Source organism: Oncorhynchus clarkii, chromosome 32 (assembly GCF_045791955.1).
Source record: "Oncorhynchus clarkii lewisi isolate Uvic-CL-2024 chromosome 32, UVic_Ocla_1.0, whole genome shotgun sequence".
In the NCBI taxonomy this organism is placed as follows: Eukaryota; Metazoa; Chordata; class Actinopteri; order Salmoniformes; family Salmonidae; genus Oncorhynchus; species Oncorhynchus clarkii.
This window is the reverse complement of record NC_092178.1, coordinates 17,566,101-17,585,670: the sequence shown is the minus strand read 5'-3', so window position 1 is coordinate 17,585,670 and position 19,570 is coordinate 17,566,101. Positions and strand designations below refer to the sequence as shown.

The 19,570-nt window shown below is 45.7% G+C and overlaps 1 protein-coding gene across 6 annotated transcripts in view; it reads right to left on the bottom strand.

Annotated features, from left to right (window-relative positions):
- LOC139392055 (catenin (cadherin-associated protein), alpha-like 1) overlaps positions 1–19,570 on the bottom strand; it is a 139,416-nt gene that overhangs the window by 43,512 nt on the left and 76,334 nt on the right. For 3 of the 6 annotated variants that reach the window (XM_071139716.1, XM_071139720.1, XM_071139722.1), the window contains exons 3-8: positions 14,176–14,363; positions 12,231–12,350; positions 8,666–8,755; positions 6,591–6,761; positions 5,796–5,996; positions 214–303 (exon numbers count right to left, since the gene is read on the bottom strand). In XM_071139716.1, coding sequence (XP_070995817.1) covers positions 214–303; positions 5,796–5,996; positions 6,591–6,761; positions 8,666–8,755; positions 12,231–12,350; positions 14,176–14,363 — 860 coding nt within the window. The remainder of the gene's footprint in view (positions 1–213; positions 304–5,795; positions 5,997–6,590; positions 6,762–8,665; positions 8,756–12,230; positions 12,351–14,175; positions 14,364–19,570) is intronic. The other 3 variants (XM_071139718.1, XM_071139721.1, XM_071139719.1) reach the window with 2 other exon arrangements.

Sequence of the window (19,570 nt, the reverse complement as noted above, 5' to 3'; positions counted from 1 at the left end):
ACAAACTGTGATGGAGTACAGAAAACTACAGACATTTCTGCTCTAGGACTGAACCCCTTGGCATGCCAAACAAATCAAATCAAATTCAAATTTTATTTGTCACATACACATGGTTAGCAGATGTTAATGCGAGTGTAGCGAAATGCTTGTCGAGTGTAGCGAAATGCTTGTAGTGAAGCATTCTGGGTAGGAGCATGGGGTTACAGGACTCACCTCTCTGCGGAGTTCGTAGACACTTTGGCAGGTCTTCAGTATAGACAGCTCCATCTCCTCCGTGGCCTCTTTAGCATTTAGAGACTGCTTCTTGAAAGAAAGATACAAACAAAAAGAAAGGAGGGAGGGAGTGGGAAAAGATAAGAGTTGTCACATAAATCATGGACTGCTGCCTTGGACGTGTCCTGTCTCTGCAGAGGAAGGAGAAGTCAGTTTCTGACCCACACCAGATCACACAAACCTGTTCAGTCCCTATCAGAGAGACAGAGAGGGGAGAGAGAGAGAGAGAGAGAGATCGCTCGATTGCTTTGGCAATATTAACATATGTTTCCTATGCCAATAAAGCCCCTTGAATTGAATTGAGATCCCTTCTGCTTCACCAACACAGAGACACCAAAAACGATTAAAACATAATCCTTTCAGACACAGGTTCTTAGGCCAAGGAGGCAGGTGGGCAGTACCAACCTTGCACAGACAGGATTAAAGCAGGGTGTCAAAACACTGTCAAACAAGCAAGAGGCATCAGATGATTTGTCTTTGACCCACTCACCACACCCCCTCATATCACTCTCTCGGTTTCCACTTAAATGAGTGGAGTAACACCTTCTCACACCCTCTCTGTTTCTACTGAATTGAGTGAGAAACACAAACAGACCCTGGGATCCAGCTAGTGACGCACGTTGTGGAAATGTGTCTCACCAGGGAATCAATCCTTCAACGTGTTGTAGCTCTGATTCCATTCAATCTGTCAGTGGAACTGTGGCCTCTACTTTCACATCGTTATACCAGCTTAAACCAAAAACACATTGTATAAAACCTCCAAGTTTCGGTATCCAAGGAGAATCTTTTGAGCGAGGTGTCAAGAGAGAGACAGAGAACACAATGTGTCCGTGTTATCAGTGTAGTCAAGTGGATATCTTTTCATACAACGAGCCTGACTTCAAGTTAGATCTTACTCCTATATACTGCAACACCAGTGTTACACTAGTGCATACACCCTTATGTTACACTAGTGCATACACCCTTATGTTACACTAGTGTACACACCCTTATGTTACACTAGTGCATACACCCTTATGTTACACTAGTGTATACACCGTTATGTTACACTAGTGCATACACCCTTATGTTACACTAGTGCATACACCCTTATGTTACACTAGTGTATACACCCTTATGTTACACTAGTGTATACACCCTTATGTTACACTAGTGTATACACCCTTATGTTACACTAGTGTATACACCGTTATGTTACACTAGTGTATACACCCTTATGTTACACTAGTGTATACACCCTTATGTTACACTAGTGTATACACCGACCGTTATGTTACACTAGTGTATACACCCTTATGTTACACTAGTGTATACACCGTTATGTTACACTAGTGTATACACCGTTATGTTACACTAGTGCATACACCGTTATGTTACACTAGTGCATACACCCTTATGTTACACTAGTGCATACACCCTTATGTTACACTAGTGTATACACCGTTATGTTACACTAGTGTATACACCCTTATGTTACACTAGTGTATACACCGTTATGTTACACTAGTGTATACACCCTTATGTTACACTAGTGTATACACCCTTATGTTACACTAGTGTATACACCGTTATGTTACACTAGTGCATACACCCTTATGTTACACTAGTGTATACACCATTATGTTACACTAGTGTATACACCATTATGTTACACTAGTGCATACATCCTTATGTTACACTAGTGCATACACCCTTATGTTACACTAGTGTATACACCCTTATGTTACACTAGTGTATACACCCTTATGTTACACTAGTGTATACACCCTTATGTTACACTAGTGTATACACCCTTATGTTACACTAGTGTATACACCCTTATGTTACACTAGTGTAACGGTTTTCTTGATGAGAAGGAGAGTCGGACCAAAATGCGGCGTGTAGATTGCGATCCATGTTTATTGTGACTATAGCAACACGAATCTAAATACAAACAGTGCAAAATAATAAACGTAATGAAAACCGAAACAGCTTAAACTGGTGCAAACTAACACTAAGGACAATCACCCACCAACACACAGTGAAACCCAGGCTACCTAAATATGGTTCCCAATCAGAGACAATGACTAACACCTGCCTCTGATTGAGAACCATATCAGGCCAGACATAGAAATAGACAAATAAGACATCCAACATAGAATGCCCACCCAGTTCACGTCCTGACCAACACTAAAACAAGGAAAACACACACGAACGATGGTCAGAACGTGACAGTACCCCCCCTCCAAGGTGCGGACTCTGGACGCACAACTTAAACCTATGGGGGAGGGTGTGGGTGGGCATCTGTCCGCGGTGGCGGCTCTGGCGCTGGACGTGGACCCCACTCCATAACAGTTTTAGTCCACCTCCTTAGCGTCCCTAGATAGGTTACCCTCCTTAAAGACCGCTCGGGACAGAGGGGCAGCTCGGGACAGAGGTAGCTCGGGACTGATGGGTAGCTCAGCACTGAGAGGAAGCTCAGCACTGAGAGGAAGCTCAGCACTGAGAGGAAGCTCAGGCAGGTGGTTGGATCCGGCAGATCCTGGCTGGCTGGCGGTTCTGGAAGATCCTGGCTGACTGGCGGATCCGGAAGAGTCTGGCCGACTGGCGGATCTGGAAGAGTCTGGTCGACTGGCAGATCTGGAAGAGTCTGGTTGACTGGCAGCTCTGGCTGCTCCATGCTGATTGGCTGCCCCATGCTGACTGGCAGCTCTGGCTGCTCCATGCTGACTGGCTGCTCCATGCTGACTGACAGCTCTGGCTGCTCCATGCTGACTGGCAGCTCTGGCTGCTCCATGCTGACTGGCTGCTCCATGCTGACTGGCAGCTCCATGCTGACTGGCAGCACCTTGCAAACTGGCAGCTCTATGCAGACTGGCAGCTCCTTGCAAACTGGCAGCTCCTTGCAGACTGGCAGCTCCTTGCAGACTGGCAGCTCCTTGCAGACTGGCAGCTCCTTGCAGACTGGCAGCTCCTTGCAGACTGGCAGCTCCATGCAGACTGGCAGCTCCATGCAGACTGGCAGCTCCATGCAGACTGGCAGTTCTGAACAGGCGGGAGACTCCGGCAGCGCTGAAGAGAAGGAAAGCTCTGACAGCGCTAAACAGGCGGGAGACTCCGACAGCGCTGAAGAGGAGGGAGGCTCTGGCAGCGCTGGACAGGCGAGGCGCACTGTAGGCCTGATGCGTGGTGCTGGCACTGGTGGTACTGGGCCGAGGACACGCACAGGAAGCCTGGTGCGGGGAGCTGCTACCGGAGGGCTGGGGTGTGGAGGTGGTACTGGAAAAACCGGACCGTGCAGGCGCACTGGAGCTCTTGAGCACCGAGCCTGCCCAACCTTACCTGGTTGAATGCTCACGGTCGCCCTGCCAGTGCGGCGAGGTGGAATAGCCCGCACTGGGCTATGCAGGCGAACCGGAGACACCGAGCGCAAGGCTGGTGCCATGTAAGCCGGCCCAAGGAGACGCACTGGGGACCAGCTGCGTAGAGCCGGCTTCATGGCATTAGGCTCGACGCTCAATCTAGCCCGGCCGACACGCGGAGCTGGAATATACCGCACCGGGCTATGCACCCGCACTGGAGACACCGTGCGCACCACTGCATAACACGGTGCCTGTCCGGTCTCTCTAGCCCCCCGGTAAGCACAGGGAGTCTGCCCAGGTCTCCTACCTGGCGTAGCCATACTCCCTGTTAGCCCCCCCCCAAGAAATTTTTGGGGCTGCCTCTCAGGCTTCCATCCGCTACGTCGTGCTGCCTCCTCATATCTGCGCCTCTCAGCTTTCGCCGCCTCCAGTTCTTCCTTGGGGCGGCGATATTCTCCAGGCTGAGCCCAGGGTCCTTTACCTTCTAATTCGTCCTCCCATGTCCATACCTCCTCTTTGGGCTGCTCCTGTTGCCTCTTCTCCTGCTGCACCTTTGGGCGGCTACACTCCCCTGGTTTAGCCCAGGGTCCTCTCCCGTCGAGGATTTCCTCCCATGTCCAGAAATCCTTATTGCGCGTCTCCTCGCGCTGCTCCTGCCTGTTGACACGCTGCTTGGTCCTTTTGTGGTGGGTGATTCTGTAACGGTTTTCTTGATGAGAAGGAGAGTCGGACCAAAATGCGGCGTGTAGATTGCGATCCATGTTTATTGTGACTATAGCAACACGAATCTAAATACAAACAGTGCAAAATAATAAACGTAATGAAAACCGAAACAGCCTAAACTGGTGCAAACTAACACTAAGGACAATCACCCACCAACACACAGTGAAACCCAGGCTACCTAAATATGGTTCCCAATCAGAGACAATGACTAACACCTGCCTCTGATTGAGAACCATATCAGGCCAGACATAGAAATAGACAAACAAGACATCCAACATAGAATGCCCACCCAGTTCACGTCCTGACCAACACTAAAACAAGGAAAACACACACGAACGATGGTCAGAACGTGACAACTAGTGCATACACCCTTATGTTACACTAGTGTATACACCGTTATGTTACACTAGTGTATACACCCTTATGTTACATTAGTGTATACACCGTTATGTTACACTAGTGTATACACCCTTATCTTACACTAGTGTATACACCGTTATGTTACACTAGTGCATACACCCTTATGTTACACTAGTGTATACACCGTTATGTTACACTAGTGTATACACCCTTATGTTACATTAGTGTATACACCGTTATGTTACACTAGTGTATACACCCGTATGTTATATTAGGGACATTGTGTTTCCAAAGCTGGGGATGACAGTGAAGACTTGTGAAGAGCAGAATCAACAACCTCTGCATAATCAAAACAGTTGCTTTGTGAGGTGTAACAGTTCACAGTTATCCACTGTTATGTAAATGCAAGCTGAAAAGTACCAGGGGCCTGGCTTTGGCCCCAAGTGAGAGCAGGTCTGCCAGAGACACGGGTACCGGCCCGCGTAGATGGAAACAGACAAGTCTCAGCCTTTTGGGTAAAACACTAGGGTAAATCCTGTATGGAAACACAACCATACTGAAAGAAGGAAAATAGTACTGCATAGTAGCATCCAGGAGGGTAGTGTGAAAAGGCTGGATATTCTATACTTCTCCTCCACATTATCTGTAAACCTATCAACAGTACACAAGGTCATGCAACTACACTCCTGCAGTGTGATTCATTTGTCACCCAGAGAATCACTTGACAGCTCAAGGACATTCACTGACAATATAGAAAGGAGATACAGAGAGAAGGTGAATGTGTGTGTTCCAGGTCTCTCTTGAAAAACAGATTTTTATCTCAACGAGACTAACCTGGTTAAATAAAGGTTGAATAAAATGCGCGTGAAAAGGAAAAGAGGTCTGTGGGTATTTGCACGTGTAAATGTGCATATGCATGTGTTAAATCATAACATGCTGGATGTGTGCTCTTAACCATGTAGAAGTATGAGTACATATCTATCACATATCTGTGTGAGTACTTGTATACGTGTTTGTGTGTCCCTGTGTGTCTCTGTGCTTGTGTGTATGCATGTGAGTGTTTATATGGGCGTGTATGCCCTGTGAACGGCCACATACTGCCTCCATCCAGGCTGTGATGAGCTGGTCAGTGTCCTGGCGGGCGAGCTGGCAGAGCTGCAGGATGCCCTCTCGGTGCTCGTGGCTGGTGTAGGCCGAGTCAGTGAAGTCCTCTGTCCTCTCCACCACCGCCTCCAGCTGGCCAGACAGAGCCTGGTGGGGCAGCAAGTACAGACCCTCACGCAGACCTTCCACGTTTGACTGGGATCACAGACATACACACAGAGAAAAACACAGAGACAGAGACACAGACAGGGAGGCACAAACAGAGAGAGACACAGCGACAGAGACACAGACAGAGACATAGAGACAGAGACACAGACAGAGAGATGGAGAGAGACACAGAGAGAGACACAGAGACACAGACAGAGACACAGAGAGGGACACAGACAGAGACACAGAGAGGGACACAGACATAGAAACACAGAGACAGAGACAATAGTGAATACAAAAACTATTTGTCATGCCAAAAATTGAATTGACACAGGCAGAGACAGAGACACAGGCAGAGACAGAGAAGATCATTAGAAAGCGCTATGATCTCTGTTGCAGTCTATTATCCAATTCAAAGCTAGGATAATTGACTTATTCTAAAGAACTTGCACAGAACTCCTAGCATACTTCATCTTTGTATGTAGAGGCCATAAGCGGCATACTGTATTAACACAGGCAGGTACAGTGTTATAACACATTGTTGCGTGGTACTTAGAAACGTGTTTTTCCCCCACAAACTGGCACAAAAAACAACAACATATGGAAGGAGCCCCCAGGCTCGGTCCTCCCCTGTCGTCCCACCTTGAAGTCCTTGATGCCGGTGTAAATGCTGAGGGGAAGGACCTTGGTCTCCCCGCAGGGCCGAGCGTCCGTCACGATCTCCATGACCTGCTCCAGGGCGAAACGCATGCGGTGAAACACGGCGTCTTTGTTGATACGTGCCGACTCGCAGTCAGGGTGTCTGAGACAAGTCTGCAGGGAGGAGAGAGACTCATGGTTTTATAAGTATCTGGCACATGATTTGAAAACCAAGCAGCAGATGAAGAAACAGTCCATGTTTGAAATCAATTGTAGTAATACAGTCCCTCTACCTCGTATATACAGTTGAAGTCGGAAGTTTACATACACTTAGGTTGGAGTCATTAAAACTTGTTTTTCAACCACTCCACATATTTCTTGTTTAACAGACTATAGTTTTGGCAAGTTGGTTAGGACATCTACTTTGTGCATGACACAAGTAATTTTTCCAACAATTGTTTACATACAGATTATTTCACTTATAATTCACTGTATCACAATTCCAGTGGGTCAGACGTTTACATACACTAAGTTGACTGTGCCTTTAAACAGCTTGGAAAATTCCAGAAAATGGTGTCATGGCTTAATGATGCTTCTGATAGGCTAATTGACATCATTTGAGTCAATTGGAGGTGTACCTGTGGATGTATTTCAAGGCCTACCTTCAAACTCAGTGCCTCTTTGCTTGACATCATTGGAAAATCAAAATAAATCAGTCAAGACCTCAGAAAAAACAATTGTAGACCTCCACAAGAATGGTTCATCCTTGGGAGCAATTTCCAAATGCCTGAAGGTACCACGTTCATCTGTACAAACAATAGCACGCAAGTACAAACACCATGGGACCACACAGCCGTAATACCGCTCAGAAAGAAGATGTGTCTCCTAGAGATGGAACGCACTTTGGTGCGAAAAGTGCAAATCAATCACAGAACAACAGCAAAGGACCTTGCGAAGATGCTGGAGGAAACAGGTACAAAAGTAGTTATATCCACAGTAAAACGAGTCCTACATCGACATAACCTGAAAGGCCGCTCAGCAAGGAAGAAGCCACTGCTACAAAACCGCCATAAAAAAGCCAGACTACGGTTTGCAACTGCACATGGGGACAAAGATCGTACTTTTTGGAGAAAGGTCCTCTGGTCTGATAAAACAAAAAAAGGACTGTTTGGCCATAATGACCATCATTATGTTTGGAGGAAAAAGGGGGAGGCTTGCAAGCCGAAGAACACCATCCCAACCGTGAAGCAAGGGGGTGGCAGCATCATGTTATGGGGGACTTGTGCACTTCACAAAATAGATGGCATCATGAGGAAGAAAATTATGTGGATATATTGAAGCAACATCTCAAGAGTCCAGAGCTTGGTAGCAAATGGGTCTTCCAAATGGACAATGACCCCAAGCATACTTCCAACGTTGTGGCAAAATGGCTTAAGGACAACAAAGTCAAGGTATTGGAGTGGCCATCACAAAGCCCTGACCTCAATCCTATAGAACATTTGTGGGCAGAACTGAAAAAGTGTGTGCGAGCAAGGAGGCCTACAAACCTGACTCAGTTACACCAGCTCTGTCAGGAGGAAGCGGCCAGAATTCACCCAAATTATTGTAGGAAGCTTGTGGAAGGCTACCCAAAACATTTGACCCAAGTTAAACAACTTAAAGGCCATGCTACCAAATACTAATTGAGTGTATATAAACTTCTGACCCACTGGGAATGTGCTGAAAGAAATAAAAGCTGAAATAAATAATTCTCTCTACTATTATTCTGACATTTCACATTCTTAAAATAAAGTGGTCTTTCTACTTGACCTAAGGGAATTTTTACTAGGATTAAATGTCAGGAATTGTGAAAAACAGAGTTTAAATGTATTGGCTAAAGTGTATGTAAACGTCTGACTTCAAATGTATATTTAACACAGAAACTATGTTTTAGGTGAGAAGTTAGACTGGTTTGATTCCAAAAAAGAATGAAAATTCACATGACCACCAAAAGGCCTAATTTCACCCATGCAGTACTAAGGTTTTCCAGCTCACAGCTTTGACCTACTACATTAGCAGTAGTGGTAGGATGTACATACCTTGGACGCAGTGAGCAGCATCATGGTGCATTTCTCCAGCACTGCTCTGGCTGCTGCCATCCTGGCCTTCTTATTCTCATCCTTCAGGTCCTAAATGACAGAGACCAACACTGGACAGTTGAGCTGTGTTCACATTGACAGTTTCAAGTCACTCAAATCCTATTTATTTGCATATCTGATTTGAATCTGTTCTTTTTCCTGCAGCCTGAACAGAACAGATACCTTCATAGGTGGTTTGAAGTCAGATACAAATCTGATTCCTGCCCATGTGACTTGTGTCTGAAAGGTCAAATGTGATGTTTTTGTCCTCAAGTGGTTCTTTGGAATATCTTGTTGCTTGCTAGCTACTCTGTTAACAGTTTGACGAGAACATGTGGCAGCTAACTAGTTTGTTAATTGTTTACAAACAAATGAGTGAATGTGACAGAAAGCTAAACAGCTACCTAGCTAGCTAGTTGACTGCTGTTGCTAGCCAAAAATGATTCATTTTGAACGTTTGATCATCTTATCCTTTGAGGCTTTAACCTCTCTTGGGTAGGGGGCAGTATTTTCACCTCCGGATGAAAAGCATGCTCAAAGTAAACTGCCTGTTACTCAGGCCCAGAAGCTAGGATATGCAAATAAGTGATAGATGTGGATAGACAACACTCTAAAGTTTCTGTTAAAATAATGTCTGTGAGTAGAACAGTAGAACTGATATGGCAGGTGAAACCCAGAGGAACCATCCAGGGGAACTGAAAATTAAGGTCATAGAATTTTTCTATGGGATACCCTTATTAATAGGAATCTGGTTGCAGTTCCTATGGCTTCCACTAGATGTCAACAGTCTTTAGAAATGGTTCGATGTTTTTCTTTTGAGAAATTAAGAAGTAGTGCTATTCATTGTAAGTGTCACTCCATATGGACTCTACTGTTTTGGTGCGAGTGAACTGGAGCGCGCTTCACATTGTTTTTATCTGGTATTAGAAACAGTTTATTCCGTCTTAAATTTGATCGATTATTTACGTGTTAGTGAATGTTAGATTAGGTTGGATTAGGAACGTTGTTTGAAATGTTTGGACCAAGTTTACAGGTAATTTATTAGATACTTTGTAGGCATGTTGGGTGAGTTGAAACTGAATCAAACGCGCCAAATAAATTGAAATTTTTTGGGACAAAAAGAAGGACATTATCGAACAAAAAGACCATTTGTGATGTTTCTGGGACATTTTGGAGTGCCAACAGAAGAAGATCTTCAAAGGTAAGGCATTCAGGTTATCGCTATTTCTGACTTTTGTGGTGCACCTGCCTGGTTGAAATATGATTTTCATGTGTTTGTATGCAGGGCGCTGTCCTCAGATAATCGCATGGTTTGCTTTCGCCGTAAAGCCTTTTTAAAATCTGCAGCTGGATTAACAAGAAGTATTTTGATGTATAACACATGTATACAAGAATGTTAAATATTTTAATTTGGTATTTTTGAATTTCGCGCTCTACAATTTCACCGGATGTTGGCCAGGTGGGACGCTACCATCCCACCTGCCCATAAGAAGTTATAAGTGTTTAAAACACGCAGATTTTGAACATTCAAAGCACCTGGGAAACGTCCATGGCAGACACTGTTGTCACCTTAGCATGCTACATAACTTCTGAGTGATAGGAAGCACGTGCATCACCACCAATCAGTCTTTACCAGTACACCCATTGTTACTATTGTTACTGCTGTCTGAACAAACACAAATCCAATTTGGTAACGTAACTTGCTGTTTGGACAGTCAGTAGTCCAAAACTGGTTTTCAATATTAAGGCATACAGTGTGAACATAGGTTTAAGAGAAGAAGCTTCCCTTCAGGTCCAAAAGGACAGAGACCAACACTGGACAGTTAGAGAAGTAGCAGGTTCCCAAACTTCGCTGATTTGTGAGTGGGACCCAGTTAAAGCCCTTTGAATGATCTTGTGAGCCACCGAATAGACAGAACCATTTCTCAAGATTAAATACAACACGACTGACAGTGACCTAACAGCACCAGTGGGATCTGAAGCAAGTCTCAAACCCACTCTGACTCAGTGGGGTCTGACCCTACCAGTGGTCTGGACTAGTGGACCAAGGCCACATCCCAAATGGCACCCTATTCACCTTATAGTGCACTTCCTAAAGAGCATGCTGAACACATATGGACCACATTCCTATGATGGGAAAGATATGTCAGAGTTATTAGGCTATGTTAAGTTAAAGCCTAGTTCTCAGGCCATCAGAGTTCTTACTCATAGACCAACCTGGTGAAGCACGACTCAATGCAGTAGATAACATTACGCAGTCGGCAGGAGACTAGATATCTCAGTTACATCCATGGACTCTCTCTCCTCTCTCTGTGTTTCAAAGACTTAGCCTCCAGTAGGGATTTAGTGTGTGTGTGTGTGTGTGTGTGTGTGTGTGTGTGTGTGTGTGTGTGTGTGTGTGTGTGTGTGTGTGTGTTTTTCAGGAGAGGCTGAATCGACTTCTCGAGGCGCAGAGCCATGGATTACTAAGGAGATGTGATGATGTGTTATTATATTCCCCTGCTCTTCGCTAGGTTAGTCTCTCAATAGAAGAGCCAGGAGATTTCCAGACGGAGAGAGAGATGGGGACGTGGCATGTTTGTGAAACACCCCTTTAAACAAAAAGAAGGGAAGGAAAGCTGAATATTATCCGTTCTCTCCCTACAGCACAGCGATAACACTTTTCAACAGCTAGTTAACGCAGTTGGATAAACCTTATCCATTATCCCAAATGGCAACCTATTCCCTGTCTAGTGCATTAGCCATTGGGCTTTGGGAACAGGGAATAGGGAGCCATTAGGGATGCATGCAAAGAGACTGTGTATGAATCAAAGCATGATTAGCAGACGCTGACACTACAGGGGAACACCAGAGTTTTTCTGGCCTCATTATTTCTGTAAAACTTTTTTTTTTATATATAGAACATGTTGCACTTGATATATTTCAAATAGAGAGTTTGTTTGATTTGACGGTCAAAATGTTTCAAGGCATATCAACATTCTGCTTTCATGATGTAAACGCTCCTTTGATATGCGAGTCAGATCTGACCCATTTTTCATGCCGTTTGTCTAAACACACACACACACACACACACACACACACACACACACACACACACACACACACACACACACACACACACACACACACTCCTAGCCTGTGCAGAAGCCCTGGAGTGTATCTGTGTGTATCTGTGTGTGTGTGTGTGTGTGTGTGTGTGTGTGTGTGTTTAGACAAACGGCACCTGTGTCTGGGTAGCAGGGGCTCGTCACACACACCCTGCTATCTGTGTCATCTTGCTGTCTGAGTGGATGTGGAGCCAACAGCACACGGCACTGTACACAATCTGAAGGGTCTCACACCCCCCCCCCCCCCCCCCCCCCCCTCTCTGGACAGACTGTGTTTATCAAGAGCTGATGGGGAGTGGAGAGGCACATAGTGTTTGGTAGGATGACATAGTGTTTGGTAGGATGACAGTGTGTTTGGTAGGAAGGGGGAAAGAAGGAAGACTTTGCCCAATATATGATCAGAGAGGATTGATACTCACATTCTGTCTGTCCCCGGTCAGGTGGGCGAACTCCACCATCTGATTCCCGAACTGGCTAAAGATCTGGACAAACTCCTGGAAGGTGCTCACTCTCTCCAGCTGCTCCAAGGTTACTAGCACCTGGGAAGATCAGGAACACTATTACAGTAACTACCATTGGCTCCCACACCTACACATTACACACAACAACTCTTGAATTAAACACCACATGCTGAACTCAAAGATGGCACATTTCTTTCTGCCAGAACCATGTCTTGAGGGAGCAAAGTTGCTGTGAGAGATATTACTACTTTGACATCTCAGACTGCCTTTGCTGCTGGCAAAATGCTGCTTTAAGATATGTGAACGAGGTAGCAAAGCAAATTCTTAATGTTGGCCTCGCCATACAAATGATGGCCATTCATTTCACTTTCCACGCTTTCCAGCTGCAGTGTTCAGTAGAGCAGTTTGTCATGACTGATTGACTGAGACGACACGAAGGACCTGTCTGTCGAAACAGGAAAAGGTCATTGTGACAAGAAGTGGTATTGTCTTCCAATCGTCTGGTGAACGGGGAAATAGGAAGGAGGATTAATGTTGGTGTCACCATGTCTCAGGAGTTATCGCAATGGCCTTGGGGCTGAGTGGGGCATCTGAAAAACCAATCAGATCACAATGATTTACCCAAATCACCTCTACTGTACACAATGGAACACACTCCGTGTTGCATGAAGGTGTGTTAAAAGGGTAACCTGGGATCTGTCTGCAATACAGACGGAACTCTGTGTTGCATGAAGGTGTGTTAAAAGGGTAACCTGGGATCTGTCTGCAATACAGACGGAACTCTGTGTTGCATGAAGGTGTGTTAAAAGGGTAACCTGGGATCTGTCTGCAATACAGACGGAACTCTGTGTTGCATGAAGGTGTGTTAAAAGGGTAACCTGGGATCTGTCTGCAATACAGACGGAACTCTGTGTTGCATGAAGGTGTGTTAAAAGGGTAACCTGGGATCTGTCTGCAATACAGACGGAACAGAACCCATGATGTATGAAGGTGTATTAATGTATACAATAGTTACAGGAATGACTATTGTCATGAAAATGTAGAAATCATTAGCTTACTATGTCTTCAGCTACTTTATAAGACACGTACCTTGATAACATGCTACTAGTGAACTGTATTGCATTTAGATGCATTTTGTCTGACATGCAACACTGAACAAAATCAGCCGATGCATAATGCATCAAACCTTCAACACCTCTCAGACCCCCCCAAAACATCATGAAATATGGATCTATTATAAAACAGCGTGATCCATCCATCCGGAGCAGTGTGTGTGTGTGTGTTCATGTGTGTGTGAGAGAGTGGCTTGGCTCTAGGAGGGTAAACAGTAGTGACATCCTGCAAGCCAGGCATGAGCTCTATGCTGTTATCAGACAGACACAGGGTTCAAAATTGAATTGTGTTTGCCAGTAATGGGAGCAGACCTGTCGCCCGTCTGTCCAAACAGGCCTTACTGGACGTGATTAGGCCCTTACACTCTGTGTATGTGTGTGTGTGTGTGTGTGTGCCCCCTCGCCTCTAGGAGCCACACACGCACACACACAGCACATCCCGTTCCTGAAAGCAGCAGGAATAGAAACAGGGCCTGGTCCTTTTATGTGAATGTGCTGCTACTCCCCCACCATTATCTCCACAGCAGCAGAGGAGTTCTCCTGTACTGTGTCATGGAGCTCAGATAGGATCGGAGAGACTGGAAGGAGGATGGAGTTGCCAGTGCTGGGTGCTGTGTGTGTGTGTGTGTGTGTGTGTGTGTGTGTGTGTGTGTGTGTGTGTGTGTGTGTGTGTGACTCTGTCTGTACCTACTTCGTTCTGTGAGTCTGTGTGCATCTAAAGCCCTATATCTATACTGTGTGGTCGGAAGCGGTAACTACTTAATGATCTGTTAGATGACGATGGGACCTACTTTGTTGCGTGAGGTGATGATCTGTTTGATAACGATGCGGTCTGCGAGGACCAGGACTTTGGTGACGGAGGAGAGGAGCATGCGGGCGGCCTTCACCATGCCTGTCCGGTCACTGAACACTGTTGTGCGTCCGTCCACAGGGGGAGTCACCGCAGTCCCAACGTCTGTCAGCTGGGCTATGGCATCCCCTAGAGGACAAAAAGGACGGAGGATGATAATGGTTTTTAGAGCCCGACCGATAGGTTTTTGGGGTCTGATACCAATTCCGATTGTTGGGGGGACAAAACTTACCGATACCAATATATCTGCTGATATACTGTTTTACAGCGGAAATGAAAAAGTGTAATTTTCCCGCAATGAATTCTCATAAATTGCCATTCAGAAGAGCAACTGTCCTAAGACATATGCTTCAAATGTTGATTTCTTACATTGTGAAATGAATGACACATCATGAGAATGGCTGCAAGTGTTCAGATAAGCATGAAATTCCCTTTTTTCATCCTATTTATAGAATATTGGTTATCTGTGGAGGAGGTGAAAGAGGAGAAGGGGGAGGGGTGATGATGATGATCAGGAGGAGTAAGAGGAGAATGGGGAGGGTGATGATGATGATCAGGAGGAGTAAGAGGAGTAGGGTGAGGGTGATGATGATGGTCAGGAGGAGTAAGAGGAGTAGGGTGAGGGTGATGATGATGATGGTCAGGAGAAGTAAGAGGAGAAGGGGGAGGGTGATGATGATGGTGATCAGGAGGAGTAAGAGAAGGAGAAGGGGGAGGGTGATGATGATGATGATGATCAGGAGGAGTAAGAGGAGTAGGGTGAGGGTGATGATGATGGTCAGGAGGAGTAAGAGGAGTAGGGTGAGGGTGATGATGATGATCAGGAGGAGTAAGAGGAGAAGGGGGAGGGTGATGATGATGATCAGGAGGAGTAAGAGGAGAAGGGGGAGGGTGATGATGATGGTCAGGAGGAGTAAGAGGAGAAGGGGGAGGGTGATGATGATGGTCAGGAGGAGTAAGAGGAGAAGGGGGAGGGTGATGAGGATGATGGTCAGGAGGATTAAGAGGAGGAGAAGGGGGAGGATGATGATGATCAGAAGGAGTAAGAGGAGAAGGGGGAGGGGGAGGGTGATGATGATGGTCAGGAGGAGAAAGAGGAGGAGAAGGGGGAGGGTGATGATGATGATGATCAGGAGGAGAAAGAGGAGGAGAAGGGGGAGGGTGATGATGATTATCAGGAGGAGTAAGAGGAGAAGGGGGAGGATGATGATGATCAGGAGAAGTAAGAGGAAGAGAAGGGGCAGGGTGATGATGATCAGGAGGAGTAAGAGGAGAAGGTGGAGGGTGATGATGAAGGTCAGGAGGAGTAAGAGGAGGAGAAGGGAGAGGGTGATGATGATGATGATCAGAAAAAGTAAGAGGAGGAGAAGGGGGAGGGTGATGATGATGATGATCAGAAGGAATAAGAGGAGGAGAAGGGGGAGGGTGATGATGATGATGATGATCAGGAGGAGTAAGAGGAGGAGAAGGGGAGGGTGATGATGATGATGATCAGAAGGAGTAAGAGGAGGAGAAGGGGGAGGGTGATGATGATCAAATCTTTTGGAATTGTTCTATATCATTCAGCATAGAAACACCATACAACATTTTCAGAGGTACAATGTATCGTACATTATCACTTTATCTAAATGTTCTAATACTTGGTCATATTTCTTCACAGTGGTTTCATGCAAACCCCATTATCCAAAAACGTGTTCAAAGTTGCATAAACTAAAAAGTGACATCCAGAATTCAGCTCCACTTTGTTAGAGATAAAACCCTTTAGGTTCCCTTCCCATGGTGCCCTATGTGACAGTTGAGAGGCTCCTCCCCTCCTTTCTCTTCTCTTCTCCTCTGCTCTCCTGTCAGTCAACGGTAGCACCATAAACCCCAGTGGGAACATCTCATCCTGGACAGGCTTATATTCAGCTCGGTGGCACTGCAGCAATGTGATGCCAGCCAATGCTAAGGCCAGCTGGCACGCCCTCTGAGCGGCATGACCAGGCCATTTCAAACTGAGAGGCTGGTGCACTGGAGGGTCGCTAATTCCTTCACGAAACTCCAAAACAACCCTGGGTGCACAATGGAAAAGGAAAACCAACATATAAATATTGGGCTGAAGAACCATAACTAAAATAGTCTCGGGCAGTAGAGAGAGAGCGAGAGAGAAAGGTGGGGGGGGGAGACTTGTATCACGTTGGCTGCATGGTTTGGCTCCTTGTTTGGGTTGGCTTGCAATCCAAAATAAAGTGCACCGACGCACTGATTGCATTCGCAGCCCCTTGTGGATGCCAGAATCCCCCAAACCAGCTGAAACATTCAGCATAGCTCACAAATAATATTGCTGAACATCAGAATACGGTCCAGAAGCTGCATGGAGTTTGATTAAGCTATGCCAAATGTCCCCCTCCATGCTTCCCAAGAATGTGGTAACAGTGTTGCTCATTCGTCTTCTTCTTCGTCTCATTCGTTCTCTTTATCGCTAAGATCTCTTTTTATGGGAATTGTTTGTTTTCTGCTGCTTGCTATTGGAATGGGATGAACACTTGAAATTATTAAAACCTGTGGAGTCTTGTAACTGGCCGAGTTCTGACCATAAAAAGAGCCTTGTAACAGGGTGATTGTGATATTATGTAGTCTACAGCCTGCATGTTGCACTGACATACACCGTTTGAGAGATACAAGACCGTGGTGCCCTTTTACACACTCACTAAACTCTCAATACAGTATCTGCCTCCTAAAACCTTAGCTAGCGGCATAATATGTTAGGTCTGGTCAAGAAGTACAGATTGAAGCCAACAACTATGCCTCATTGCCCCCTCTCTACGACATCGCCCCATGATGGAGATCACCAAATGAAAGTAACGTAATCACCTTTTTTATTAATTTCATTACGCTTCCTGCCTGCATGCCTTCCTGCCTCCATCCTCCTTGTTTGCTTCCCTCACTCCCTGCCTGTCTCCCTGTGTCTTTGCCTGCCTTCCTGCCTCCATCCTCCTTGTTTTCTTCCCTCACTCCCTGCCTGTCTCCCTGTGTCTTTGCCTGCCTTCCTGCCTCCATCCTCCTTGTTTGCTTCCCTCACTCCCTGCCTGTCTCCCTGTGTCTTTGCCTGCCTGCATGCCTTCCTGCCTCCATCCTCCTTGTTTGCTTCCCTCACTCCCTGCCTGTCTCCCTGTGTCTTTGCCTGCCTTCCTGCCTCCATCCTCCTTGTTTGCTTCCCTCACTCTCTGCCTGTCTCCCTGTGTCTTTGCCTGCCTTCCTGCCTCCATCCTCCTTGTTTGCTTCCCTCACTCTCTGCCTGTCTCCCTGTGTCTTTGCCTGCCTTCCTGCCTCCATCCTCCTTGTTTGCTTCCCTCACTCTCTGCCTGTCTCCCTGTGTCTTTGCCTGCCTTCCTGCCTCCATCCTCCTTGTTTGCTTCCCTCACTCTCTGCCTGTCTTCCTGTGTCTTTGCCTGCCTTCCTGCCTCCATCCTCCTTGTTTGCTTCCCTCACTCTCTGCCTGTCTCCCTGTGTCTTTGCCTGCCTTCCTGCCTCCCTGCGCTGGAGGAGGTTCGCCTCGTCTCTTCCTCCCTCTGGCTACACTTTAAGAGGCCGTCAATCCTTCTCCTCTTCCCGCAGATTTAAAGCTTTACCTTCCTTTCCTTTCCCCTTCTTTCTTTCTTTCTTTCTTTCTTTCTTTCTTTCTTTCTTTCTTTCTTTCTTTCTTTCTTTCTTTCTTTCTTTCTTTCCATCACAGAGAAGACAACTTCATTCCGTCCCAGAACGACGGAGGGAAAAGTTCACTTTCTGTCTTTTTAACGGTAAAGGTAAAATATTCCCTCAATAGAGTGAAGAAGGTAAGACAACGGAAGAAAGGAGGAGTGGAAGGAATAAAATTGGCTACAGTGGGCCACTCTGGCTGACGCTCCCCACCAGCTCGCTTTTGTTTGGGTTCAGCGCTTTTCAAATCAGCACACTGGGAGATTAAACACACTGTTACACATGCCTCTTCTCCCCACATTAACCTATTATCCCGTGTTGGCTTCTAAATTCTTACCCTGTGAGATTTTGTTTTGGACTTCATTATTCAACAGGATAAGACTTTGATTGGGCCTCAAGGCTTTGACCCCCTATTCATCCTGCTATTTTTCACTTGATAAGAGTTGCAAAGCCGGCTCAAAAATATATTACTCTGTTTCTTTTAAAAGAGTGTTGATAGCTGCGGTGTAGATATCCTCCTCCCACGGCATGTGGTAGTTATTCGAAGAATGACTGGACAATTATGATGAAGAGATAAAAGGTCGGCGTTTGTAGGTATATTTAGTTGCATGGGCTCATGGAAAAGTGTTGAAAGAGGGGGGCACAAGGTCACACGTCCCAGTTTCTCTATTTGTCTCTCTAAGCAAAGGATTCAACTGCCGACAGCTGAGAACAGGCGAGATTCTCTCTCTCTATATCCCTCTGAGCGAGAGAAGATACTGAAGATGAGTGAACTCTGTCCAGAAGACAGAGCAAGCAAACCTCAGAATACCCTTCATTACGCCTGCAGCCCTGCCTGCCTGGTACACAAACACTTCAGCCTCAAATTACACAGCTCTCTCCTTTTCCAAACCTTACTCATACTATTCTGTTCTCTGTCTCTGCATTTCCCCCCTCAGGAAAGAACATAACCAACGTCACTTCCCTGTAGCCTCTAGTCTTGCAAACTTAAACTAAACTTCACTCAAAACTAACAAAAACAACAGTATTTGACTTCTGAACACCTCCAGTGCAAATATGTTGAATAGGCAGAGTTAGGGTTGCACATTTTGGGGAATATTCAGAGGTGGAAACTTTCTGTGGGAATATATGGGAATTAACGGGAATATATGGGAATTAACGGAAATATATGCAAATTAATATTAATACTGTTTAAACGTAGATGTTTTTTTGCATTGGATATACAGTGCCTTGCGAAAGTATTCGGCCCCCTTGAACTTTGCGACCTTTTGCCACATTTCAGGCTTCAAACATAAAGATATAAAACTGTATTTTTTTGTGAAGAATCAACAACAAGTGGGACACAATCATGAAGTGGAACGACATTTATTGGATATTTCAAAATTTTTAACAAATCAAAAACTGAAAAATTGGGCGTGCAAAATTATTCAGCCCCCTTAAGTTAATACTTTGTAGAGCCACCTTTTGCTGCAATTACAGCTGTAAGTCGCTTGGGGTATGTCTCTATCAGTTTTGCACATCGAGAGACTGACATTTTTTCCCATTCCTCCTTGCAAAACAGCTCGAACTCAGTGAGGTTGGATGGAGAGCATTTGTGAACAGCAGTTTTCAGTTCTTTCCACAGATTCTCGATTGGATTCAGGTCTGGACTTTGACTT